This window comes from Propithecus coquereli, unplaced genomic scaffold (assembly GCF_000956105.1).
Source record: "Propithecus coquereli isolate 6110/MARCELLA unplaced genomic scaffold, Pcoq_1.0 Scaffold305, whole genome shotgun sequence".
Taxonomy (NCBI): Eukaryota; Metazoa; Chordata; class Mammalia; order Primates; family Indriidae; genus Propithecus; species Propithecus coquereli.
In genome coordinates, this window is record NW_012148675.1 from 883,767 (window position 1) to 911,556 (window position 27,790).

Genomic DNA, 27,790 nt, shown 5'->3' on the forward strand with positions numbered 1-27,790 from the left:
ATCAGTGTATGTAAATGTGTACTAAATAGACTAAAAAGCTTGAAATTTGTTCAAATCAAATTCTAAAACTTCAACTACTTTTCAAATAATTATACATCTATTTTCAAGTATCCAGTTCAGGATAGTCAGGCAATATTTCAAGAGAAATTGATCAAATAAAACACAAAACCATTCAGAATTCAATAAATTCAATCAAATTTGAGAACCACTTTCTGTTGTGGTTTGACAGAGTCAGGGTAGAAGGAAGGAATAGTTATAGTCCTGAGGGAACTTGTCATAATCAACCCATGAGTTATCAAATAACAATAAAAGAAATAAACAATAGTTCAGTAAAGTAACAAGAAGTACATGACAAATTGTCAAAAGTAGACATTAAATTAGTATGTGACACTGGTAGCCCCATAATTTACTAATATATGTTTGGACAGAAAAAGAAAACATGTCCCCAGAAATGCAGTCAAGAACAAAAGTTTGTTTCCTCCCTGGAATGGAGAATTTAGGAGAGAATAATGAGGAGACGTTGGGAGGTCTGATGAGGAAATTAAGATCCAGCCATCAGAGGAAGTAACCATAGTGCAGCCAAGCAGAACAAGTGAGAAGCAGCACTGTATCGTATCCATGTTCCTTCTGTCCTGGACTAGTTTCCCAGGAAATATCTCCAGAAGCAGCACGTTTCTCATGGCAATGTTAACAAGATAAGGTGGGAAAGAAGATTAAATCAGAAGGTACAAATGATGCTGAACCACTTTGCACAGCAAACATCTATGACTGGTTCCAGCATCAGTAACCCTCCCCAACAAAATACTGATGAGTTCATCTGCCTCTGTCTAAATGTCTTCCAGAACTGCGTTTTGTTTTACTTATTAATGACTAGGCACTCAGTAAATGATTTTTGTTATTTGTTTGTGTTAATGAATGATATTTAATCAAAGGAGAATGCAGACTTAAACCATCCTTGAAAATAAGCTATTGGGTACCAGGTATGTGTAAGATGTATTATCCAACTGTAAATGTTATAAAATTTTAGTGTGATCCATGAGTAGTTATTGAAAGAGACTATTCTATGCCTTTAGTAATGGAAGTCTTAAATACCTTTTTCCTGTTTTAAGCTTAAGCTACTTGAAAGAAGGAGTCATAAAACCTATTCTTTATATTCGGGATGATTAAGTTTTTAGTAAACATTGGTGACTAAACAGGTTGTTGTTATTACAAGAGTAACACTAGTAATTGGAAATGCTAGGATTCTTTTTTAATTTTCTGACAAGCCATTTAACCAGTGAATGCAGCTCTGTATAAAATATATCCTTCCTCAGAAATCTCATGGTGAATAATGAAAATATACTTGGGTTAGGGAAATTTTAATATTTTATGATATTTGAAGTAAGATAATCATAAGGCTGAAAAATATTTTTTGTTTTAATTTCATTTTAATTGAGAAATAATAATTGTAAGTGTTTATGGGGTACAATGTGATTGATGTTTTGATATATGTGTACATTTTGGAATGATTAAATCAAGCTATTAACATATCTATCATCTCACATACGTATCCCTTTTTTGGTGGTATGAACATTTAAAATCTATTCTCTTAGCAATTTTGAAATATATGTTATATTATTATTAACTATAGTCCCCATGATGTGCAACAGATCTCAAAAAACTTATCCCATCCAACTGAACCTTTGTACCCTTTGACTAACAGCTCCTCATTCCCCCACCCCACCCCCACCTCCAGCCTCTGGTAAGAACCATTCTTCTATTTCTATGAGTTTGACTTTTTTATTAATAGATTCTGCACATAAGTGAGACAATATAGTATTTGTCTTTCTGTAAGACTGGGAAACATTGATGTGAGTGCTCTGATATTGTGAAGAAACTTGAGGCTTTTGATGAAGTTCTGTGAAATAAGAGAAAGAAAGAAGGAATCAGAGCAATCCACCTTAGCGTGGACATTTTCCTGAACTGTAGGCCAGAAATGATCCTTTTTAAATCTGTTTTTTAGAATCCAGGGAAGTCACTAAGTTGGGTGTAGGTGACTTAAAGAAGAGCAGTTTTGATCTCTTCCCAAAGTAGGAAGAATTGAATCGCCAGAGAAGTGAGAGGGAAAGCCATAGATCTCAGGGGTGTAGGAAGAAAGAACCCAGTTTACTGAGAAGTAGCTTGTACTGGAACTGTAGGTGAAGTAAGAGTGAAGTAGGGAATGAAACTAGAGACAGCTATGAAAACTGTGTGTATGTGTGCCTAGTTAAAGCAACAATCATCAGAGGAGTTGGAACTGCCTTTGTGCATATAGTTAAATCTCATAAAGCTCCGGTTAAGTTTCATTCTAAACAGCTGTTGCAGGGAATCTAATTCTGCTTCCTTGAGTGGAGCCACAGAACACAATCCGAAATGGGAAAACTCAAGGGGTCTTATTCGGTGGCCACCCTTGAGTCCAGGTCTATCACAACCTAGATTAGGGAGTAATTTTTATTCAATGATGATTAGTTAGATTTCACTTATAAAATATTTTGCAGCAAAGCCCTCCTCTCATACATTCTCATCAGTATGCCATTAAATTGTTAACATTTTTACTATTTGCTAAAAAGTTAAATATTCCAATATTTTCTAATATTCCAAAATTACAAAAAGCAGTATAAGCTTGTTTTTTAGAGTCTGCCATTGAATCCTTAGAATGGTTGTTGATTTGCAGAGGCTTCTTAGACAATTAGTTCAATTTTAATCACTCTCCTAAAATATTTGAGCAATTTGAGTCTCTGGCATCATTCAACTTTTCAAAACCCATCAATGACCATTTTTTCTAATCACCACTTTTCATAATTTGAGACCTAAAGAGATACTTTTAAACTATTGTATAAAACAGTTTTGTGTCCTTATTCATGTTCTTTCCCAAGTAGTTTGTGATATCAGAAGATCTCTCATCTAAAAAAGAAAAGAACATCCCAGAAGAAATTGTAAAAGACACTTTAGAAACCTGCCTATGCAGACTAAATGCCTCCTTTCTTGCCTAGATTTAGTTTATCTCAGGTATTTATACATGTACACACATACACATACCTACTCGAGTACATACCTGTACACATATATACAAACATATACACACACCATTATTTCCAGTAGGAAAGTAATGTATACCAAAATGAAGCTGATCAAAGTTGATGATGCTTCTGAAATGACTCTGAATGCAGAGAGTTCCTTTCTCATTATTCCTGTAAAATTAACACTGGAAGTTGCTTTCTAAATACACATGTTTACCTATCACAAGAGAATAGGGCACCTTGGACAGCTACTACACTGTTTGCTCAATGAAGAATTTTTTCAGAAGAGTATATAGAAAGGGTTGGCAAAATAGAAGTGAAAGCGCTAGCACATAACTTCGGAGGCTTTGTCACCTTACTTCATGGTCATTTCTTTACTAATCTTTCTGAGATATTGATCTGGAGTTCATTCTGACCCACCTTTGTATTTTATACCAAACAACTGAATTTTTAGTAAAATTAACTTTTTAGATAAACCATCATAGAGTGGATTAGAAAATAATAACTTATCTGGGACTGACATTGAATCTCCAAGCTCTTTTATTCTTCAGACTTTGGTAAATTGTATAGTCAGAGGGTGAGTCCAGAATAAAACTCCACTCAACAAGCAAAGCAAAAAATTCCAGTCGTTCACGATGAATTAAACTTTGCAGTAAACACTGTGGGCGCTTTTTGTTAAAATAGTTCATGACCTGGCGTATCAGAAGAATTCTAATCCAGGGAGGTAGCCAGAGAAAAAAGTCCTCCCACACAAGCCAGTAAAGATGCAGGGCTTTGTTCTGCACTTCAGTTGTGTGACTTCCCTCCTCCTTTAGTGAGCAGGGGAGGAGCTAATGATAAAACAAAGCAAAATGAAAGAAGGAAATTTAATTGTGGTGCAATTTAAGCAGCTAATGATAGTTCTGAGAAACAGGAAAGATTATTTGGTGAATAGCTCATTCAAAAAAATATTAAATAGCAAAACCATTGTAAATTAGAGCTCAGCGCTAAGTAAACTGAAAAATCTTCTCATTGATTTTCAATTTAAGCAGAAAAATAGATTGTGTAAGCATGCCAGGGCAATAGTTTCCAATAAACCAACCTATCACAGATGGTTAATACCCCAAATAGACTATCAGAATATCACTCTATTAGAAAAAGAGCTTGGACTATTCAGTTGCCATTATAAAAACCTGTTCTGGTATTAGGATTCTAATAGAGAGTTTTAAAGAATTATTAGAAAATCTGGTTATAATATGAACATCAGAAATAGGTAGACTTACACATTACTGAAAATATAATGAATCTCTTACAAAATTTTCTTAGTAAAATACAGCTTCTGGTCCCAGATGAAGAGAAAAGTTTATAGTGACAAGAGAAAATAAGGAAGACCTCAATAAGGAAGATTACAGGAATTATTTGATTAAATGTTAATGGCATTTGTAATTTTCTCCAGAGATTAAAAATATTCAAGTAAAAATCTTAAAGAAGTGGGTAGAACTAACAAAAGCAATGGGCCTGCCTGTTCCTCACTATAAATCTTGAATTAGGAAAAGAACATTCAGTGCACATTCAAGTTCAGACCAAGTCTTTGCAGTTGATTTGGAGATCCTAAATTTTTAAATTATTCTAATAGATAACATATCATTGTTATATCAAAGTTATTAATCAGCAGAAAAAAAATTACCACTTTCCCTTAAAAAAGAAGAAATAATCTCTCTTTTCTGTCCCAGTTAGGTAAACCTCTGTGTTAGTCAGGATTCTCTAGAGAAACAGAACCAATAGGATAGTCAGACGGAGAAAGAGAGGGATTCATTGTGAGAATTAGATCATGTGATTATGGAGGCTGAGAAATCCCACCATCTGCTGCCTGCGAGCTGGAAAACCAGGAAAGCCCATGGTGTAATTTGGTCTGAATCCAAAGATCTAAGAAAGGGGTGGAAGGAGGGACTACCAGTGTAAGTCCCAGAGTTCAAAAGCCTGAGAACCAGAAGCTCCAACGTATAAGAGCAGGAGAAGATGGATGTCCCAGCTCAAGAAGACAGAAAGCAAATTCACCCTCCCTCTGTCTTTTTCTTCTATTCGGGCCTTCCCTGGATCAGATTGCGTCCACCCACATTAGTGAGGGCCCTCTGTTTTATTCAGTCTACTAACTCAAATGCTATCTCTTCTGGAAACACCTTCACAGACACACCCAGAAATAATATTTACCAGCGGTCTGGGTATCCTTTAGCCCAGTCAAGTTGACACATAAAATTAACTATCAAAACCTCTTAAACACAAAGATCACAAGCGAGTAACTACAATCACTGGAAATTCATGACTTCAGTGTTGCTTGCCCATTGATGGATTTAAAAAATATATTCCACACATTATTAAGATAAAATAGGTAAGCCAGTTGTGGTACTTCCCTGGCTCCTCTCATACATGACTCAAGTAAAATTGACTCTCTCTCCCCAGCACCACCCACCATCACACAGCACACAGATATGAAAATCAGTCTTCTACAGAGAAAGCAAAAATACAGGCAATACCTGCTAGGATAGAGGCCAGGACTCTCTATTCATACATTCGTGGTGGGAAAAAAAGCAAAATGGAGCAAACAACTGAGCCATCCTTTTCTCTTACTCTGGGAGATAGGAGCATCTGTGAGAGGAATGAGAGGCAGGAAAAAAGAGATATGGAATGGGAGGGAGAGAAAAAGAGAACAAGATAGGAGAATAGAGGACTATGGGTGATCAGGAGACTATACTAATCGAAAGTAGGTTCTACTGAAGTGTCTCATAAAATGTGATTACCAACTTTCCAACGATATGTGTGTATACATATATATGTATAAATGCATATTTTCCTCAAAAGTCTGATGAAGGAAAATAGAAACGGTGATACTTAATAAATCAGTTTTGCTGTTTGTCTAAATTTGGCTAGAGAATTCTTTAAATTTGGGATTCAATGAGTTAATGTGTTTTTGAGAATCTCCTAGATATGTTACGCATTATAGGCCAATGCTTCTCAAACTTTAATGAACATACCGATTACCTGGGGATCCTGTTAAAATGAAGATTCTGATTCAGTAGGTCTGGTTTGAGGCCTGATATTACATATTTCTAACAAGCTCCCTGATTTTATTGATGTATACAGAGCCCATCTTCCAGTACCTGACAATATGCTTCCCACTAAGAAATTGAATGTCTAATGAAGACTGTCTAATGATTCTTCATTCTTTACTTTCTGTAGCAGCAAAATGTAGTATAATTTGGATAGAATCAGATTTGCGTTTAATGATTTTTTAAAAAGATATTTTTCTCCTTTGGTTAGATACTTAGTTTCTCTGATATAAGTTGCATTGTAACAGCTACAGCTGCAATACACAGATATTTCCCTTGCTTACTAATTAATAGAATTTTCTCCTGTAGTGGAATGTTTTTATGCTTGAATGCTTGAGGAGGATTCCAGAAAGTAGTCTTTGGCAGCAGAAAGTGATGGAAACCCCATGAAACCATGCAGGAGACTAAAGTTCCCTTTTAGGTCTGGCCCTAAAAAGACACGCTGACTATATTAAATCAGCTAATCTCTCTGGGCCTCAGTTTTCTCAGCTGTTAAAATTAAGAGATGTCCTTTTCAGCTCTTATTTGAAATAATTTAAAAAGAACAAGAAAGAGAGAGACAGAAAATGAACGCACTTTGTCTAGGTTGTAAGTAAGCCCTGTGGACGTACAGTAATGATACGGTCCTTGATTGATACACGCCTGGCATTTAAACTTTCTATTGGTAGGAGTTCATCTTCACCTTTTGGATGGCATTTTTATCAGGAAGACATACCAGGGCAAGTTAAAATCTGCCTTGGGAAGAATGCAGGTGCATTCTGTGATTATAATAGTGTTAATGACTCAGAAGCAAAAAACCAGACAGTTCTATGACCTGAAGCTTTATTGACAAAACAGTTCACACCTGAGCAAGAGCGAGACCCCCCCCCCCCCACCGTCTCTACTAAAAATAGAAAAATTAGCCAGGCATTGTGGCACACACCTATAGTCCCAGCTACTCAGGAGATTGTGGTAGGAGGATCACTTGAGCCCAGGAGTTTGAGGTTGCACTGAGCTACAATGATGCCCCTGCACTCTACCTGGGGCAACATAGCAAGACTCTATCTCAAAAACAAACAAACAACAAAAAAAAAAACCTTGCCACATACACTTCTTCATAGAGCATCTCACGACAGGGCAGCTTTCTAAGCAAGTACGGGGGCAAGAAAGGATGCCAGCAAGAGAGGGGACGCTAATAAGACTGAAGTCAGAGGCTTTTCTGATCTAATCATGGATGTGATAAGCCCTCAATTTCACCATATTCCATTCATTAGAAACAAGCCAGTAGATCCGGCCCACACTCAAGGGTGTGAATGGCAGGAAGCTGGCATCATTGCAAGCCATGTCAGAAGCTGCCTACCACAATCTATGTTTAAAATTCCCCCTGAACTGACTCCAACCAAAATGTAGAGTTAGATCTAGAATTTTAAATGATTTCAAAAAGCAAAATATGAATAAAAGCAAAATGCACCTTTGTCCCCAGCAATGCAGGAGACTGGATGACTCATTCAGATAGGAAGCCTGATGGGTGTGGTCAGACCACTGGCAAAGTACCTTGCACTAGCAGAACCCGGCTGCTTCTAGCAGCTCCTGTGGAGTAAGAGCACCCTTTCCCTCTTCATTGGCCTCAAACTTCTAAAATGCTGTCAGTCTTCCCTAAAACCACTCCTAAATGATTCTATCTCCTTTGATTTTAAAACGTTTTTTAATTAAAATCTCTTTTTATTCCACTCTACAAATAAACAATATTCATGAAACAAAAACTTCATGAGCAAGCACAGAAACTCCCTTTATTTTTGCTTATTAACATGTATTCACATGCCTGTTACGTAAAAGAAATTCAATAAACATTGTTCTTTATGTTAACTTTTGTCCTCGACATTGTGATATTTGTGTTTCTTAGGGAATCATGAAAATCATGTTCCCCATCTCCTAGAGGAATGTCTTTTCTGTTTTGGTCACATTTTTCTTCCCACAGCCTATTCAAAAGCCTGCTCCTAGAATCATCATCTTGATGCTTAAATATGTTTACATCTTTTCTTTTGCCTCAAAAGTCTACTAGGAGATTTGTACTGAACAGAATCTAAGGTTACAATAAATAGCCTGTATAAGAGTTACAAATTCAGAAGCAACAAAATCTAACATGAATTTCTTAGAGTCCTAGTGAGTGTGTGTCTCATAAGAGGCAGCAGAGTGGCTTATTTTTCAACAAAAGGGTACTAATGAAGTAGAATAGCACTCTAAGGGAAAGAGAAAAGATATATGACCAAAAATCAGTGAAGGTGGAAACCAGTTTAACAATGTATAGCAGGACCTACAAAACCAGATGGTGACATGAAGACAAGGCCACCAGCCACATCCAGTCTCCCCCAGAAGAACATTCTGGTAGCCAGATTGTCAATTAACCAGAGAGAAAGAGTAGACAAAAAGCTAATGCAGCTACTTAAAAACAGTAACTAAAATCCAAAGGAAGGCTTTTTGGTAAAGAAGATGGAAATGGACCAAATGTTCTTAAACTGCTTTTAAAAGTGCATAATACAGCTCTGTATGGAGTGTAGTACATTTTCTCCTTAGTTCACTTTTCCCCAGATTAGTCCAGGTGTCCCTGATGCCAATAATAAAAACCTCTGTGGGGCTGTTGAGTGGGCTGTGGGATCAATGGGTGTCTCGCAGCCAGGTAGAGGCAGCCTCTGGCCCCAGGCCTGCAGCATCCTGCGGAGGCTGGGCTGGTCCATGAAGAAGGGAGTGAGAGCTGGGGGTTGGGGCCATAGTCAGATCTGATTCCCTTTACCATGCAGCCCAGAGAGGGGGGAAAAGGCATTGTGCTCATAAGATTTCCTCATATTCGGCCATCCATTTGCTAATATATTCTCTTGACATAAGTAGCCTCACTGAATTCCTCTTTCCTCATCACTAACTCTAAAATGACAGTTTAAAGATTATCCTTTCTGCCACTTACCATGAAACACAGCTCCAACCCAGTTTGTTGTAGGCTTCTGAGCTTAACCACATAGCTCACAACTGAGTGGATAATCAATCATTCTATGACTGAATCCATCTGGAACAAATTTGAAGAAGTGGCCATGTAAGTTTCTTTTGGGGGAAAAAAAAAAACACTAAAACTGAAACCAGAGTTGTTTTTTTCAAAGGTTCAGGAGAAAAGAAATTATAAAACTCAGCAATGACTTTTCCCCCCAGAACTCATGCATGCTGTCTGAGTGGGATTTCTTCTGTCCTACCCCATTTTCCATTGCATTTAATCCTTCAGGGAGGAGGTCTACAAGCGCATTGGAGCCGGGTCTACTTCCCAGAGAGTGAGGTCGTGATCACTCTTTGGTTAGAAGGGAAGGGAGGGACTTTGTATGGCCAGGTTGTCACCATAACCTCATGCTGTTCTTAAATTCCCAAACACTCAGGGCTTAAGTGAGGGATTATAGAACCAAAAAAGCCTGTTTCTGGCCCATTCTTGCTGGACCGACACTTTTTGCCCTGTAGGCATTAAAGGATAATCTAAATATCAGTTAAATACTTGCCTTGGATTTTAAGAACTCTGCCTTTCCTTTCCTTGTTAGACCCCAAATTGTTAGTGTAAACTGAGGATATATTTTTCCATGTATACTCTGAAATCTGCACCATTCATGCCTTCATTTGTTTAATTTTTCACTTATTCATTTATCAGTCATTTATTCATCGATTCACGCATCGATACATTCAGCTAACGTGTTCAAACTGTACTAAATGACTAGGCACACTGCCTTTCTTGCAAGGACTTGTCAGTCTAACTGAAGACATAAGATCAGGTCAGATTTTTAAAAATTAAATGATACAAATAATTCAGCTCAACGATTCAAGTCAACAAATCCTATTTGAAAGCCTCAGTCCTCATGTAATCAATGATAAATAGTGATTACCAAAAAATCCTGGAGAAGTCAAAGAAGGGATTGATGCGGCAACTAGGTGGCCAGTTAGGACTTTTTGGAGTGAGTGGATGTGATCTAGGTCATGAAGGAATTACCGAATGTGAACAAACCTGAGAAGAGCAGGGCAGACTTTGCTGGGTGGGCACCCTAGTCAGATATAGCATTATGGTGACAGTATTGTGTCACTGTTTGGGGTAAGACAAAGGGGGGTTACTGTGGGTGCAGCAGGACACAAGATTGGAAAATTTCTTAGGAGACAGTTTAGGTAGAATCCTAAATTCTTGGTTAAGCCGTTTAGATTTAGTGCTGCATAACTACTGAAAGCTTTTGAGCAAAGAGTAACATAATGGAAACCCTACTGCCAGATAGTTGTAGGATAAGGAGGGGAAATAAATATACACATATGGTTAAATGTGTTAAATCATCCTAATAGGACTGGGGTGGGGACCAGGGACGGAGAGGGCCTATGTCAATCTGATTTATAGAAAAGCAAGTGAGTTTCTCAAGAAAGAATTGCATTACTTTCAAGTACTGTACGTATAGTAATGATGCTAATAAGAGGCATAAAGGGAGAGTTTAATTCACAAGGACTATGTTCAGGATCATAATAATTAGTTCAGAACTATTCCTAACAGACACAGTCATTATTTTTGCATGCAACTGCTTCTCCTAAGTAAAACAGTGATTCTAAACAAGTCCAACTCCAAGGAGGGTGAACAGTTTTTAATATTCTTTAGCAATATTTTTATTTATAGGCATTACAAAGGTAAGCATCAATTACAAATTAATAAGATGGTATAATTTTAGATCCCACACTCCATGAAATAACCAATTAGGAATTAAATAAGCCCTTAAATGATCTACTGAACAATCAGCCTTTCTGCCTCATGCCCACATGCATTAAACTGTAGAGTGTTCATTAGTCATAATGTATGGCTGAAGGAATATGGAGCAAGTCTCCAACTATAAACTATGTCTAAATATAGACTATTAACAGCAGTTGCTCTTATTTTAGCAGGTTTAAGGCTGTGACCCTGCAAAATGCAATGAACTCAACCTAAGCAGAGCCATGCTCTGATGTAACAAGGTTTTTGCAATTTTCAGAGATTATAGCAAGAGACAATTATCCATAAGCCCACTCCCCCTCACGAGCCCCCTACCATCCGTTCTGCAAATAAGGATGAACTAAGAAATAATTTGATTGTAGATAGAGGAAAGAAACCAGTTCTCCTGACAGGTCTAGGGGAAGTTCATTTTCCAGTTAAACATTATTTTTATTTAAAAATCAGAATTTAAAAGGGGTACAGAAAGAGGAACAGTGGTTTGGGAGTAGAGATGAGGCTGGACTGCTAAGCTAATATAGCAAGAATTTAAGAACATGAGAATATACAGTTTAGCTGAAGGAATAATCCAAAGGAATTTTAACTGGATTTAGACCTCACTTCACTAAGTCTTGACTCTGTTTTTTTTTTTTTCTTTGAAGACCCCACGGCTAGTTTGCAAAGGTAAAACACCTGGTACGTCCGTTTATTGACCTATTTAAGTTTCCATTCTGAAATACTTCATTAATAATAGTCATGCCTGTACTATTCCTTCTCAAGAGTGGGGATCTTCTGAAGACGATGTGTTAGTTGCCTGGATTTACTTTTTAATTTTATGTTGGATTTGGGAATAATAAGATGGAGGGAAATTTTTAACATTGCTTTGTTACTTTTAGTTGAGATGGCACAAAACACCAAACTAGGTATCCTATAGCTCGATCCCTAAACGTAATTTCAAAGTGTAAGATTAATCAACAAGCCTGAGTTGAGGAACTACTGTGTGCAAAGCATAGTAGATGCTGAGAATACAGAGATAAAAGCTAACGGGACCTGCCCTCAAAGAGCTCACAGTCTATGAGGAAGCAAACAGTAATTACAATGTGGCATTTTGAGTCCCAATTTAGGGACTTCCTAGTGAAGGTAACACCAGGCCTCGCATCTTAGAAAGTTGTAAGAATTCGACTTTAAAGAATTGGGAGAAAGAGAAAGAATGTTCCAGGCAGAGGGAGCAGAATTTGCTAAGGTCATGAGTAGAAGACAGAAAAAGGGAACGACACGTTGTTCTACATGGCTTGACTGTGCAGTACACGAGGGTGGACGAGAGACAGATCCTGAAAGGCCTTGCAAGTCATGTCAAAAAGTTTGGGTTTCATCCTGAAGATAGTGGGAAGTGACATAATCAGCTTACCTTTGTACCAAGTGAAAGATGCCCTATATCAATTTGAAACTTACACAAATCCAAATAAATTCCACTCTCTCTGCTCACAGAAAAATTAAATACACGAAGTACATCAGTTACCTTTAAAATTTATTTCTGAATTCTAATTTGTTAACCTGGTTAGATAATTTTATTGTAACTAATTAGGACTGACTTTATTCTCCATCTATAATAGTGCTACAAAGGCAAATGAAATAGAGATTTCATTCTAAAAGTAGCACAAGTCTGTTTGTAAGCTTACATTTTTATCAAACATAAGCAGTGGGGAAAATAGCTCAGGGAAAAGGTAAGAAGTCAAACTGGCCTCAGAATAGCCACCCAGCCTTTAGTACATTGTTTCAGGCCATTTCTAATTTTTCTGCACACACAATATAACTGTAACTTATAAATCTCTTGAAGATTTTACTGCTAGAGGTTTGTTCCATTTTAGAGTTTATACTAAAACTTACTGGAAGACTGGTTTGCAAACAAAATTGTAACTCAGCCTTTGCAGAAGTTACAAGAAGTTCTACACATTCAGCTTATTTGGCACGGCATCCCTTAACCTTGTAAAACAAGTTGTTGTGGTAACGATATAATTGTATAAATACTGCGGAAGCATCGCGTGTTATCTATCCTAAGTGTTTTGCCACTTTATAGTATAACAGTGCTAGAATTTATATATCCAGTCTAATGGGGAGCTTAATCACTACTTTCAACAAGTCGAGGCTATAAATTATACTTATATAGGCCACTGATGTGTGCCTGGGGTTATCCAGCTGCCGGTTTCCTCATGGAAGATGCCAGAATTCAGTGGTCAGAGCAAAACTTGTTTGGGACCCTGAGCCAGACAAGTGCCACGAGGCACCCCTTCATCCTTAAGGTGGCTTTGGTTAAGGGCCTCCCCCAGGTCACTCGACTTTCCAGAGAGAGCAAGAGTTTGCTGCTACTTCTCTTTCTTAACAAGCATAATTTGTGGATTCAGCTGTCCCAAAGGTCAGCTGGACAAGCTGCTTTCTCTAGTGATCTTACCTTGGCCAAAGGAACCTAGAAAAAGAAGCATGCAGAAAGTGACAGTGAGCTGGACCTTGAAGGGGATTCTATCCTGATAAGATAGAGTGGTTGGGGGAGGCTCACAGGCAAAGCAGAGGAGTGGCAAGAGTGTGTTGTACGTGACAACAGGTGACATGACTGATGTGGAGGATCATGTAAGATGGCACTCATGAGTTGGGGCCCAGGGAAAAGATGATTTTTTTATATGGAGCTACCTTTTATGTTGCAGCAAAGGTTCAGACCAATCATGTAGGACTGCCTGCGTTGTATTAACTTATCTATGTGCAGTCACCGGCAGGTCTTGGAACCCTGGGAGCCTTCAGCCCAGCCTCACTAGAAAGGTAAAGATGGCAGGGGCAGCCCTGCGAGCTCCCAGGGGTACCCTGCAGAGGTACAGTGCTGGGCCAGGGAAACAGCCCGAGGAGCAGTGCCCAAGGCCTAGAGACCAGTAGGAGGTATCCTCACACCACCTGGGACGTGGCAGCCATCAGGGCTCTCAAGTTAAAAGAATGGTCTGAGGGGCAAGTGCAAAATTGAATATTTAAGTAGGAAGAAAAAGTGAGAACTGCAGGATGGAGATAGGTAAGCTAGGAAGACAACAGAGAAGGAAGTCAGCCTAGCCACATGCTGACTCGTCACCCTGTCACCATATGCATGGTGCTCGCCCTCAGGCTTAGAATTCTTTCATTTTTCCTGTTAATCCACTCTGTTATGCCCTTAATATGGGAACAAGAGACAATCATATACACACATATAATTTACCTTCAGCTATAATGAAAGCATTTGGAGGAGGTCATTTGGTTTTCAAAGAAACCAAAATTAACTTTCCAAAAGAATACTTTTCTAATATCCTATGGTTTTACTGTATTACTAGCACAGTATTTAAAAAACAAAAATTGGATCCAAGTTAAATTCTCCTATATGATAAGACTGAATGGACACTTCATTACATACAAAATGGTGTAGATCACGATTCTGATTAGTGAACACTCCTCAGACGCGCCCATTTGAGAAGTCAGGCACTCAGTGTTTTCATTTTAGAGTCTAACTCTGAGCCTTCTTCATATGAACAAACAACCACAAATCCTTGTCCTGTCTTTAAATGCAGTTATTGCTATAACATTTAAAAATATTCCCCATTTTTTCTCTAGTTCTAATTTATAATTTCATTACTGGGTTGAAAGACAGTGACCATGAGGTCTTTAACATAATCAACATAATAAATAAAAATTGGTGCTAAAATTTACATTTTTCGTGTCTTTTTCGTAGCTAGAACTTGTTCACACCCAAGTTCTCTCTTGGAGTTACATGTAGGCTCTAATTAGAGCTCTAGTTAAAGTTGTGTTTGCTAAGCAGTCTTTATAAACATTAATACTTTATTGTCATGAAGGGTCCTGTAGCCATCAACAGCCCTTTCCTATTACAAAATATTATGAAATGCCAAAGATGCTTGATTCATTTTGTTTTGCCAGAACCCTTTTGTTTGAATGTTTGCAGTTTCCCTAATGAGAAATAACTTTAAGAAAGAAAGGCTGTCTTTGCCTGTTCTTGTATCCATTCATCTGCAATATGCCAAAGGAAGGGAAGATTATAGAGTGCTATGGTTTTCCTCCTGATTGGATTTCAGTCATACAGACCATATTGAAAACATGACACTAAGCAAGGCAACAAAGACAGGATGTTACATTATATGCAAGTGCATAGAAATTATATTAAAAGTGCTAACTTTCTGCAGTTTTCTTGCTTCCTTCCATCTGTATACAGAAGTACCACCTTGATTGCACTACCAATTCAATCGATGTCTTCCCGCTGTTGAGTATAATTTACTGAGCACTTACTGTGGACCGGGTACCATTTTGACTGTGTATTGTTTCAATTAGTCCTCACAGCAACATTGTGGAATTGGTATTATCCCTACTTGATAGATGTGGCAGTGAGACTTGGAAAGGTTAAATAACTTTCCCAGGACACATAACTAAAACGTGATGTTGCTTGGATCTGAACTAAGACCTATTTGACTCTAAAACCCGTGATCTTACCCACTCTTCTGTCTCAATCATATTTCCGTCAGTGAGTTGCATAAGAGAAAAATTTATTCTGTGGTTCTCAGACTTTCTAAAAAGATCAACAAGTCCTCCTTTAAACCCTAATTCTCGGTATAATAAATTATACATAAACATTAATTCTTGGTATAATAAGGCTAGTAAAAAAGCTTGCATAAGCAACTAAAGAAAGATACAACCTCAAATAAAATAATTTAGAACTCAAAAATACTAGCTGTGAAAGAATAGTATGATTCCTCTAATTCTGAAAACCATGAAAAGAGATCTGTAATTGTAGGTCACTGACAGGGGACCCCCTTATACCTATCTGGCAGCCTCACCATCATCCACATGAATAACATATGTGCCTGAAGCCAAAGGTTTTCATTTAAAGGTTTCCATAAACAAATTATTACATTTCTAGGAAAAAAAATAATCCTAGGCTAATTTTAAAATTAACAATATGAATTGCTCAATTTTTCCATTTTCTTCCAAAATGAAAACTTGGAATATGATAGACTCCACGGATGTGCTCCATGTAGTAACCACTTTAAGTATATATAACAGATCTAAGAACATAGAGATCTTTTTTCTTCATCCTTGTTTATTCATGCCAAGAAATTCTCTTTAAGACTAGCTTAGTTTGGCATATACCTTTAACATATCAACTGCATAACTGGCTCGGGTCCATCTGCCTTTGTACTCTACAGACACACAAACCATGTACAGGACATGTTTCCCCACCAGATTGTTGCAGAATTTATGCTGCCAAACAGACATTAAGCTACTCTAAATTCCTGACAAGTACGTAACTTTACAGGTACACAATAGTGCATTGAAACATCGAAGAGCTCTTTCTACTCATCCCACTTGGCTAACAGAGCCATTTAATCCTATCCAGAAAGACGAGTGCATTTTTAGGCTCTCCTTTGAGCCTACAGATTAGAGGGAGGGAAAAGTCACTGCTGAAAAATGAAAAAGGAGGGAAGAAGAACTAGGGATCCATGACCAGGGCCCCCGTAAAGCAAGAGCATGTTATTCCCAGGTCTGACATTTTAAGTTAGAGAGGGGAGCAGAGAACAAAGCTAGAGAAGGAATACTTTTTAAACCAGCATTCAGGAATCTATCAAAGTAAGCATTAATTTCAGATTCTTAAAATTGAAACAGATCTCAGACAATGTATTTTCTGAGATACTTATTTCTGCCCTCAATAGAAATGTCAGGCAAAATGCCTCAGACTCATTTAAGAAGTCTTTAGAATTGAAACACACATAAGGTCAGTAGTTTTATTGAATAGTGTTTTCTTTTTTTTTTATTTCTGCATATTATGGGGGTACAAATGTTGAGGTTACATTGCCCTTGCTGCCCCCAGTCAGAGCTTCAAGTGTGTCCATCCCCCAGATGGTGCGCATTGTACTCATTATGTATGCATATACCCAACCCCTCCTCCCCCCTCTCATCTGCCCGACACTCGATAAATGTCATTCCTATATGTGCACTTAGGTGTTGATGAATGAAACCAATTTGCTGGTGAATACATGTGGTGCTTTTTTTTCCCAATCTTGGGATACTTCACTTAGTAGAATGGGCTCCAGCTCTATCCAGGAAAATATAAGAGGTGCTATATCACCATTGTTTCTTATAGCTGAATAGTACTCCATGGTATACATATACCACATTTTATTAATCCACTCATGTATCGATGGGCACTTGGGTTGTTTCCACATCTTTGCAATTGTGAATTGTGCCGCTATAAACATTCGAGTACAGATGTCTTTTTTATAGAATGTCTTTTGTTCTTTTGGGTAGATGCCCAGTAATGGGATTGCTGGATCAAATGGCAGATCTACTTGTATCTCTTTAAGGTATCTCCATATTGCTTTCCACAGAGGTTGCACTAGTTTGCAGTCCCACCAGCAGTGTATGAGTGTTCCTATCTCTCCACATCCACGCCAACATTTATTGTTTCGGGACTTTTTGATAAAGGCCATTCTTTTGTCCCCTATTGCCCCTACTCCTTCAACTAATACTCAGTAGTTATTTGAATGTTATTGCCTCAAAACACTAAAAGTGTTTTAACACAGAGGGCTTGGGGGGAATCCCATAGCCTACATCAACAAAATTTATCAACAAATTAAATTCAAGCATGCATGATAACTTATGAATAACTTGGTGAAAATGGTAACTATAGTTCCATTTGGAACAAAACCAAGAAGTCAAATTTCACTTGGTTTAATAATAAATGAAAGATTTTGGCACAAGCTGATAGTTGCTCATGTTTAACTTTTTGATCACTCAGTAATCTTATGCCTTAACATGATAAAGACTGTAGAATCTTCCTGAGAAACCCTTGAGACAGGACAAGGAATAATAAGTCTAAGATTTCTTAACTTCTTTCCCAATCAAGGAAGAGGGAAGGAATACATAACTACTTAAGATGAGATCTTTCCTTATACTTTATCATCAAGCAAGTTTTTCAGATGCTAGAGAATAAATTGTAATAGTTAACTCCACAACTATACAGAGCAATATTATGTGCTCCATGTATCAAATAAAAGTAATAAATTTTGTTGAAGCCTCACAATTTTCTATATTAGAGTGGATGCACCATCTATTTTTCAATTATTTAATCAACATTATCAAGCTGAAAAAAAAGTTGATTGTACAATACAATGAACAGTGAACACCCACCACCATTCAGATTCAAACATCATTAATGCTATCTCAGATTTGCACACAGCACATTAACACTATTTTTAAACACAGATGACTAGTCAAATCCCCTCACCCACTGCTGGGATCCATATTGCACCATTTGCTTGTTTTCAGTGATAGGAAGCTCATTGCTTTTCTAATACATTAAAACGTCTAATGACCACACATCTTTTCTTACACTGAACTGAAAGTCTGCCTTCCTTGCATTGCTACCCATCTGTTCTAGTTCTGCCTTTTGGAAATACATTGTCAGGGTCTTTTCCTCCTTCTCTAAGCAGCCCCTCAAAACCCTGAAGACTGTCGAAAATACAGGTCTCATCTGCATTTTCTTCTCTTGTAGATTGAGCACAGGGAAAAAGATAAGGATGATATGAGAAGGAGGGATTGGGGGGTTATAGGCCTTCTTAGGGGCTAGCATTTTTTCTCGCAAATTTTGATATGTGATATTCACATTTTCACTAAACCATGGGTAGTTTGTAGGGTATGTCTTTTCCAAAAGAAGTGGGTTTTCCTAGTTTTATTCATGCTGTTGTTGTTTCTATCTTATTTGCATTGTAGTTAAGAGCATAATTTGTATATTGCAGTTCTTTGAAATTTATTTGGACTTATTTTAAGGCCAGCATATAGCCATTTGCTTTTTAATGTTCCCTCAATACTTAAAAAGGTTGTGTATTTTGTACAGTGTTTTATACATGTCAATTAGTTCAAAGTTTTTAATCATGTTATTCATATTTTCTATTCATTTCAAAAAATGTATGCTTATTCTTTCTATTACCAGGAGAAGTGTGTTAAAATCTCACTGTAATTGTGTTTGTGTATTTTTCCACTTAGTTTTATCCACTTTTGTTTTATCTATACTGAGGTTATATGATTAAGTGCATTTAAATTTAGAATTTCTACATATTCATGGTAAATTGAACCTTTTATCATTATGTAGTATTCCTTTTTATTCTCTAATAATCTTTTTTCCCTTAAAGTCATCTTTGTCTGATACTAATAATGCAAAGCCAACTCCCTTTTGGTTAGTGTTTGCTTGGTATATTTTCTATCTTTTTTCTTTAAATCTCTGTGTCCTTATATTTAAATTATGTCCCTTGAAAGAACATATTTGGGTTTTATTTTTTAATCAGTCTGACAATTTTTGTTTTTTAATGAGTACATTTAGTCCATTTAACTATTGATATGTTTAGATTTAAAACTATCATTCTACTATTTACCTCCTATGTGTTCTATACATTTTAGCTTCCTTTACTTTTCTTGCCTTCTCCCTAAATTAATGGTGAATTTAATATTTCATTTTCCCTTATATTAGCTTTGTAGTTTTATTTTTTTTTTTACTATTCCTTTAATGTTTTCCCTAGGGATTACTCGAACATGCATCCATGATTTATCAAAATCTGAAATAAATTAGTAGCTTTAATTCTTCCTTGGACAATACAAGGATCCTAAAATAGATAAACTTCATTTATCCTCCTGCCAACCTATATGTATTATTCTCATGTATTTTAATTCTAAATATTTTATAAATCCCAAAATTCCTTACTATTATTGTTTTAGGCAGTCAGTATTTATTTAGATTTAGTCACATATTTATCCTTTTCATTGCTTTTTATTGTGCTGGAATTTTGAATCAGAAAGAGGACAGAAAAAAGAATTTATTGCAAATTTGGGGAGTCCATTCCCCGCCCCCTCCATCCTACCTCTCTGCTCCATTTGGAATTCAGAAAATCACAGGAGCCCTGAGGCATGTGGGGAGACACTGTGCAGAAATGTCATAAGTAAGATGTAATGAAATGGGCAGGAAAATACACACAAGAAGGTAACATGCTCTGAAAGCAAGAAGCACAAAGATAGACTTTATTGAAAAAGCCTTAAGCAGTTAATGAGTTGGAGAAGTATTGCCAAGTTACACTCACCAAATTTAGTAGTATGCCTCAATTTAGTGGGCACAAAAGCTGCTTATTGTTGAATGAACAACAAGTATAATGTAATTGGTCTCATACAATTAGGAGGTTACCAAGCCGTGCTTATTATAATTGGCATTGCCATAGCCAGGGGCTTATTCGACCTCAAGGATGATTTGCTTGAAGGAATAAGCCAGGAATGCTTGTGCTTTGGGTTTGGGAGACTGACTAATCTGGCTGTAAGGCCTCAGGGAGGGAGGCCAAGAATCAGATCACAGTGCTCAGGCAGGGCCTGGTGGACTCAGCTGAATGTAGTCAGTCCCCATTCAGGTCATCACTCTCTGGGGTTTGACCTGGGCCTGGGAGGTGGGGGAGATGAAGTGGTACGGCACCAGGAAGACACAATGGAAATGTCAGCGCAAAAGCATCCCATAATAGGGTGGGATCATAATTCCTCCAAAAGCCATCCACTTTGAAGCAGATCCCCAGCCTGCATGGAACAAGCTTGAACCTTCCCAAGGAGTGTCTTTAATTCCTAGTACTGAGCCACCCTGGAGCAAAGACTGATGGTGCTACTTGTTTCAAAACACAGTTTTACCTCCACGAGGTGGCAGATTGATGATTGGTTGTGATATACCAAATACCAGCGTGATCTTCCCCCAAACTTTATTTAATAAATAATTAAGAAGAAAAACGAGAGTTTAGATGGGTATGACATTCACAGAGACGCCAGAGAATACTCCTAACAATTAACAATCTTTTATTAGTAGAAAATGTTGTTGCCTTGAGATTCTAAAAGCAATAAGCTTCACTGTGCCAGAGTGCAAAAAGAGCTGAGGAGTGAGAATGAAAGCCCTTGTTACTTTGCTTTTCTTCTATTTCGGCCTATGACCAGTTGGTTCATTTGGTTTGCATGTAGTACAGATGAGTCACTGATTGTTCACATGCACCAGTTGGTTTTCTTCCCAATGGTCATGAACTATATGTCTAACCTCATCTGATCACCTTGCAAATAAACACTATTATTCACAAAGGAAACTAGGTGAGAGGTGGTCCATTTGCAATGCAAATCCATCCTCATTGCTGAAAAAGCAATTCTAAGTGCATGCAGCATGATTTTTCCATATGGGAACAGCATATTGCAAGGTTCTGACAGAACGCAGTGCAATGCCAAGGACTTCGAGGACACTTGATTCTCCACTCTCTAAAACAAAGACGTGAACTATCAGGGAGGCTGATATTTGTTGATTTTGGTAATATTTTTATCATTTAAAGCACACCAAATTATTAACAATCGGTTTTGCCAGAACTGATAAGAATCTAGAACTATAAATCTACTGCTGGCCATCAATGAAGACAGTTTCCTTTTGTTACTTAGTATTTATTTTCTCCACTAGAACTGCTTAGCTTGGGTGAATTCTAGCTGATAATTTCAGAAGGGTGAAAAGCTAACTAGAACTGGGCATTTGGCCCAGATAAATCTGATTCCAGTACTATGAAAGAAGCAGCAAGGGAACTAGAAAGTCTTTGACAAAAAATTGTTGATAATTGGCTAAAAACTGGAGAGGGAAACAGAAAACTTGGAGAGCTGTGAATGTTATTCTAAGTAGAAGAAAGACGCAAGGGAGGAATCAAGGTGATGCAAGATTAACAACCCTCTTCTCGATGCTGGGAAAAATTAAAAATATTTGTGACTATAGTAAAACCTCTGCTACCCAGAACTCTTAGCAAATAAGTCTTTCTGAAGACCTAAATTATAGAAGTAAAAATGGAAATCTTGGGTTAGAAACTCTGCTCTGTGTGACTCTGGCAAGTCACCTCACCAAGTCTACATTTCAGTGATATCCTTCTTCCTTATCTGTAAATTGTAGATGATGCAGCCTCTTCCACAGGGCTGCTACTAGGATTAAAAGGCCACGTGCAAGTGCGGAGGGCGCTCTCGCAGTCTTGTTCTCTGTAAACAGGGCTTCCCAGGCAGGGTGGCTCCTCAACCCCCTGGGTTCTCACCACCTACCTGCCTGATGGGACAGCTCTGGGATGCTGCATCTGTCCACGGGGTCTCAGGCCCAGGACCCTAAAACCCCACTCAGGTATCAAAGAGCAGACAGGACCAGTCTGGAGAGTAAAATGGTAGGTTTTCTCTCTAATTTGAGATGCTGCTGAGGAGCAGAACCCATAGGAGCTTCCCCGTGAAAACAAAACACCCTCGAGTAGCAAAGGGACAGGGTGAAATGGGACAGGTGTCCTGGGCACCCCCACAGGTCCACCCTTGGTCCCTTTCCTGCCCACACACCAAAGCGAGCAAGGCCAGGGAAAAGAGTAGGACCAATAATTTCTAACATATGGGTATCTAAATCAATAATGCTGAAGGAAGAAAGAGGCCAACAGTAAAATAGCTCCTCCTGATAGCAAACATGAATCCTTGGCCTTTTTTCCTACTTTACTGCATTTAAGAGATTAAATCAGCATAGTTGGAAAAGATAGATATAATAAGGTTTTAAATCCACACATCGAGGAATCTCAGCAACTTAAACTACCTTTTCTTTAACCACAGGAATTCAAAGGATAGCACCATCAAATAATATATGCAAAGCATGCACAGTGTCCTGCACAGAACTAGTAGAGATATGATTATTTTACTCTAAGAGTTTGTAATCTGGAAACAAAAAGATATATTTTGAAGATTCTGAAGACTTTTTTAAAATCCATATGTTATCATTAAGAATAGACAGTCTACTTTACAGATGGAGAAGCAGAGGGGAAAAAATTGATACCATGACCCTAGCTTACATAGGCAGTGACTCAATCAAAATAATTTCCATCCCCTTTCTCCTAGTCCTAGTGCAGTCTCATCACTAGTCTATGGTGGCTTATTCAAAAGTAGTTCTGAATTATTTCTCAAACCTAAAGCAGCACAACTTAGAAAAGTCTAAATGGTACCCAACACCCTTCAAGGTGCAGATAGGTTTGCCCATGAAAACACACTGAAGGGACTCCATGTTGTGGTAAGTTATCAAATTATGGAAAGAACATTGCAGAGATTAAAATGTTGCATAAGAGAGAGAAAGCAGCATGAGTCAGGGGTTTGGGAAATATGAGTCAGACTGAAGGGAAGGAGCCAAAAACACAGAGAACAAGGGCCTAAGCGGGGACTTAATGGACACCACAGAGATGTGGACATAGCTGCCTCCATTAACTGTGAGAGAAAAATCCAATGTGCGGTTCCCTAGGCTGGAGGTCAGTGTGATAAAGAGGCTAGAAGTGAGAGCTGAGCAGAGATTAGGCTGTATTATTTAAAGCAACTAATGGTGCCAAAGTCAGCAAGAGAGGGACCTACGAAAGTATAAATCACTAAGAGGGAGAGCGTGGGCACATTTTTGAAAAATGAGGGAATCACCAAATATTGCCATTAGTATTCTTAATGTATTAGAATGATGAAATGTGTTGTGATATTTTAGGAAGCACATTCTATTATTTTATTCTTTGGTAATGTTATCATGAGGCTATGTCTACATAGTTCAGAGCTGCTCCCTAGGCTGTCCAATCCAAACTCTCTAATCCCACCTTCATGGCCCTGGATTTTGCTCATGACTCGAACTAGCATTTTACAAGCACCTTCGACCGGGCACTGCACCAGGCTCCCCACGCAGCCCCTCCAGCCGCGCTGACTCTATGTGTCTGCCATTCTTCTCACGGAAATGGTTTCGTCTTAGCAGTGTTTTCTAATGTGACCTGCCTTCTGCCTAGAAACAGCCTCCTTTTTCTGCCAATCCATGTATCTCACCTCCTCCAACATCAGCTGAGAACTCACCTCCTCTGGCAAACCTTCCCCGGCCGCCCACCATGATGCTGCTTTAGTCTGCGTGGCCTCTGCGCTTCTGGACTCAGTTGCTTGACATCATTTTTCATTTACCGACATCTTAATGATTTTGCCGTGTTTCTCAGATTTTGCCTATTACCTTGCCCTATAAATTTTTAGTTCCATGAGATAAAACACTGATCCTGCTTTCCTTAAACTCTAGGCACCAATTCTCACCAAGTAGTAATGATTCATTTCATCCATTTATTAAAAAAATATTTATCAAAAACCCACCATGTTTCATGCACTGTGCTAGGCACTAGGAATATAGATAAAAGTAAGACACAGAACCCACCTTCAAAGAGCCTGGGTCCAGGTCCCAGGGAATGTGTTAACTGCCTGAAAACCAAAGTGAGCCTAACTGTCAAGGATAAATCTTAGGTGATTTAAAAACAAAACAAAAACTCTTCTCCCCATAGTACTTTTTCCTAGATTATCAGGAAAATTATGCCTGACCTGAGTAATTTCCCTTATAAATAAAACATTGCTTTTGCCAGTGCAGATAGTCTCCCATATAAATACAGGAAATTGATTTTTTTTTTTTTTGCCATGGATGTACCTGCAAAAGGCAGTGTCTGTGCCGTGGGGACTGAGGAGGAGGTAGAGGGCAGTGGCCTTTCATAAACACCCCTGGGAAAGACAGGGATTTGGAGCATCTGCTCAGGAATGGATATTCTGCTTTGAGTTTCTGACATAGTTGTACATTTTAGTGATTTTTGTATTACATTGAACTTTCTGATATTTAAGACAGATGAAAATGCATTCAAGTAGAAAGATAAACATGAAAGAGTTTAACAATGTATATAACAATTTTTATGTGGCTTTGTATAGATGTATAAATAAGCAATAACAGGATCTCAAAGTATAATTTTCAAACTAATAAAATTGTTACTTAAACTAATAAATGGACGTTATAATTGAATATAGGCCAAAGAAATTCAGCCTACTTATAGTCTACAACATTAGAAAACCTGCTAAGAGCAAGGAAAAGGATAAATACTCTAAACTGTAGTCAAAGAACCGTAAGGAAATGTAGTTAATAGCTGCTTCCAGGTCACAGAGGTTACTTTTTTGAGCATTTTGTGAATCCAGGAAAGTACAAGATGTGATCACCAGTCAGTCCTGGGTGAGCCAAGTCCTGCCACAGCTTTGTTTGGTTTTTAATAGAGAAAGGAAAAGAACATAGCATCAGGGCAGGCAGTGGTGTTTTATTTGGTTTTTTGTCGATTTTTATTAAATTACATTAACTCACCTAATATTTTTATTTAACAACCCCTTCAGAAGGTAAACAGACCTGGTTCTTAAGAAGGAGTTTAAAGCTAATTTAATGATATATTAATTCCACTGGAAATGTTAGACTATTTATCAAAGAGATTTAGAAATGAATGACAAGAAAGCAGGAAGGAAGTTGTAGGACATCAATTGTAGGAAGGTGATGGGGTGGAGGCAGTTTGCAGAGAGATGTCTCAGAAAAAAAGCCTCAGTCACTGGTGAGGCCTCCCTTAGAAAATGCAGCAGCCAGCCCAAGGCCTTGATCTTCTGCCAGCATGTACCGAAGAAACTTGCCACATTGGAATTGAACATTGCTGTATCTCTTAGGCCAGTTGTCACCGCAAATGCTGGCAGATGTTCTTGACATGAAACAATAGAAATTCTGCTGTCATTTCTGCATTAGCGAGTCATAAAGCTCTGAAGAAACCTCAATAGAAAGGTTTTCATCAAGTGCATATGGAAAAATAATAAAAGACACAAAAAAGAGCAGAGAGTTTCAAAGCAAAATTGTTGCACCATTGCATAGTACCTAAAAAAGGAGTTTGTAATCACTGACTTGAAAATAAGAATAGCAATTATAATAATAATACATTTCAAAACAAAACAACAGAAAACTTAGCCAAAACTTTAAAATCAGTTTCAAAGAATCACATAAGTAGATGCTCTTATAGGTTATTATCCAATAAATAGCCATACATCACTGAAGTATTTTTCGTCTCCCCTCCCTCTCTCTTATGGAAAGAATCTCTCTTATCATTTCCACACCCAGCTAAGTGAAGCTGGTGTCTGAGGACAACCCTCTTACGATCTGAACTTCATACATCATTACAGGGCATAGTGTAAGTGCAGCAATTCTCCTTGAAAATACAGAAAAATGAAAGGCAAAGAGTGCCAGGGGCCACTCTCTGAGCTTCTTAAAGGGAAGGCAGGAATCGAGTAAATTCTAATTACCAATGTTTTGGTTTTTTTAATTAATATTATTATTCTTGGCCCACTATTTCTTCCAAAGCACCACCCTGGGTCTAACACAGTGTTGAGCTAAGACCCCTTAAGTCCACTTCAGTTTTTGTGCAAAATTTGTCATCTAGGAATTATACGTTTCATGATTTTTTTTAGTGAAGCTTAGTGTCTTCAGTTGTTGAAGAATGCCAAAATTATGTAATGCTTCAATTTGTGCTATTTAAATTCATGATATGAGGAATCTGAATGAATACAAATGTGATGTAGATAAGGCAAAATTAAAGTTCATTTATAAATTACTGTAAATATGAATATACACATACAAATTTATATCACATTTTGATCCCAAATTAAGAAATTCTTTATACTGCTTATTATGTTATAACAGCATTATTTTACTTTTTTAGCCCTGTAAACTGCCTACTCCTTAAGGCACATGTAGTAAATTATTTTCAGAAGTAAATTGCTTTGAGAAAATATGTATTTTTAAATCTCACCAGCCTTTCTCTGCTAGAGGAATCCTTTGCATTTTTAAATTTGCAACGAAAGATTTTTACACGTTACCCTACCATTTGCAAAATATATATATATATAATATAATATTAAAGTTTGATTATTCCCAGTCGTTGGGCAGATTTTTGGAGATTTATCAATAGAAATTATCTCAAATACAATATATTGGGTGGAAAAAGCAAGTATCGTACAACCTATTTAAAATTGAAAACATATAAAACAATACCATATGTCCTAATGGCTGCATACCTGTGTAATAAAAGTGTAAAAATATCTCAGAGAAGGATTCACATCTAGCAGGATAGTGGTAGTTGGTGGGTACAGGGATGAGGATGGTCTGAGGCTTTAACTGTATTTGAAATATTTATTAACAAAACAAAATGAGCTCTAAAAGTGAAGCAACATGGCAAAATGTTAGTATTTCTTAAATCTGAGTTGTACACACTAGAATCCATGAAATTATTTTCTGAACACTTGAAGTGATTTCTAATGTTAAACATTTACAATGTAACAATAATATAGAATAATGTTTTAAAATAAAGTAAAAATTCAGTTTGAGAAATGGGGAAATGGAGGGAATATTGACATCTTCACAATCGACTAAAATTCTCTTTGTGTTGCGTGTCTTTGGCAGACATAGATGAGTGTGCCGCAGGGACACACAACTGCAGAGCAGACCAAGTGTGCATCAATTTGCGAGGCTCCTTCGCGTGTCAGTGTCCCCCCGGGTATCAGAAGCGAGGGGAGCAGTGTGTAGGTAAGTGTCACGGTGCGCTAAGCAAAGTCCTGTCTGGAGCACCTTGATTGTTTAAACCTCAGGCATCCCAGTCAAAGCACTCATATTTATTTGGAGAAGCAGAGCTAACAGCTGCTTATTCATTCGTTGACCACAGGTCCATTTTCCACACTAACAAGAAAGAACTAACCTTAAAGGTTGAGCCTATTCTGAATATCAAAGCGTTGGTGATATGTTGGACTAAGCCAAAGCAGAAATTTGGTATACGTATGGGACCATAAAAACAACCAATGCAATTTTAAATGAGCTGTTGGGGGGCTGTAGCACTAGCACACTGGCAATATGGGCTCCATTGACTGCTGCATGACACGGCATGGCACAGAGGGCAATTGGGGAGGTTCAAATCCCAGCCCTACCCCTACCTCACTTTGAGACCTCGGGAAAAGTTACTGAAATTCTGTGTCTCGCCTTGTTC

General features: G+C 37.8%; 1 protein-coding gene across 2 annotated transcripts in view; it reads left to right on the forward strand.

Annotated features, from left to right (window-relative positions):
* The window catches only part of EFEMP1 (EGF containing fibulin-like extracellular matrix protein 1), a 57,587-nt gene that overhangs the window by 13,590 nt on the left and 16,207 nt on the right, over positions 1 to 27,790 (forward strand). For both annotated transcript variants that reach the window (XM_012649859.1, XM_012649860.1), the window contains one exon: positions 27,214 to 27,336. In XM_012649859.1, the coding sequence (XP_012505313.1) occupies positions 27,214 to 27,336 (123 nt within the window). The remainder of the gene's footprint in view (positions 1 to 27,213; positions 27,337 to 27,790) is intronic.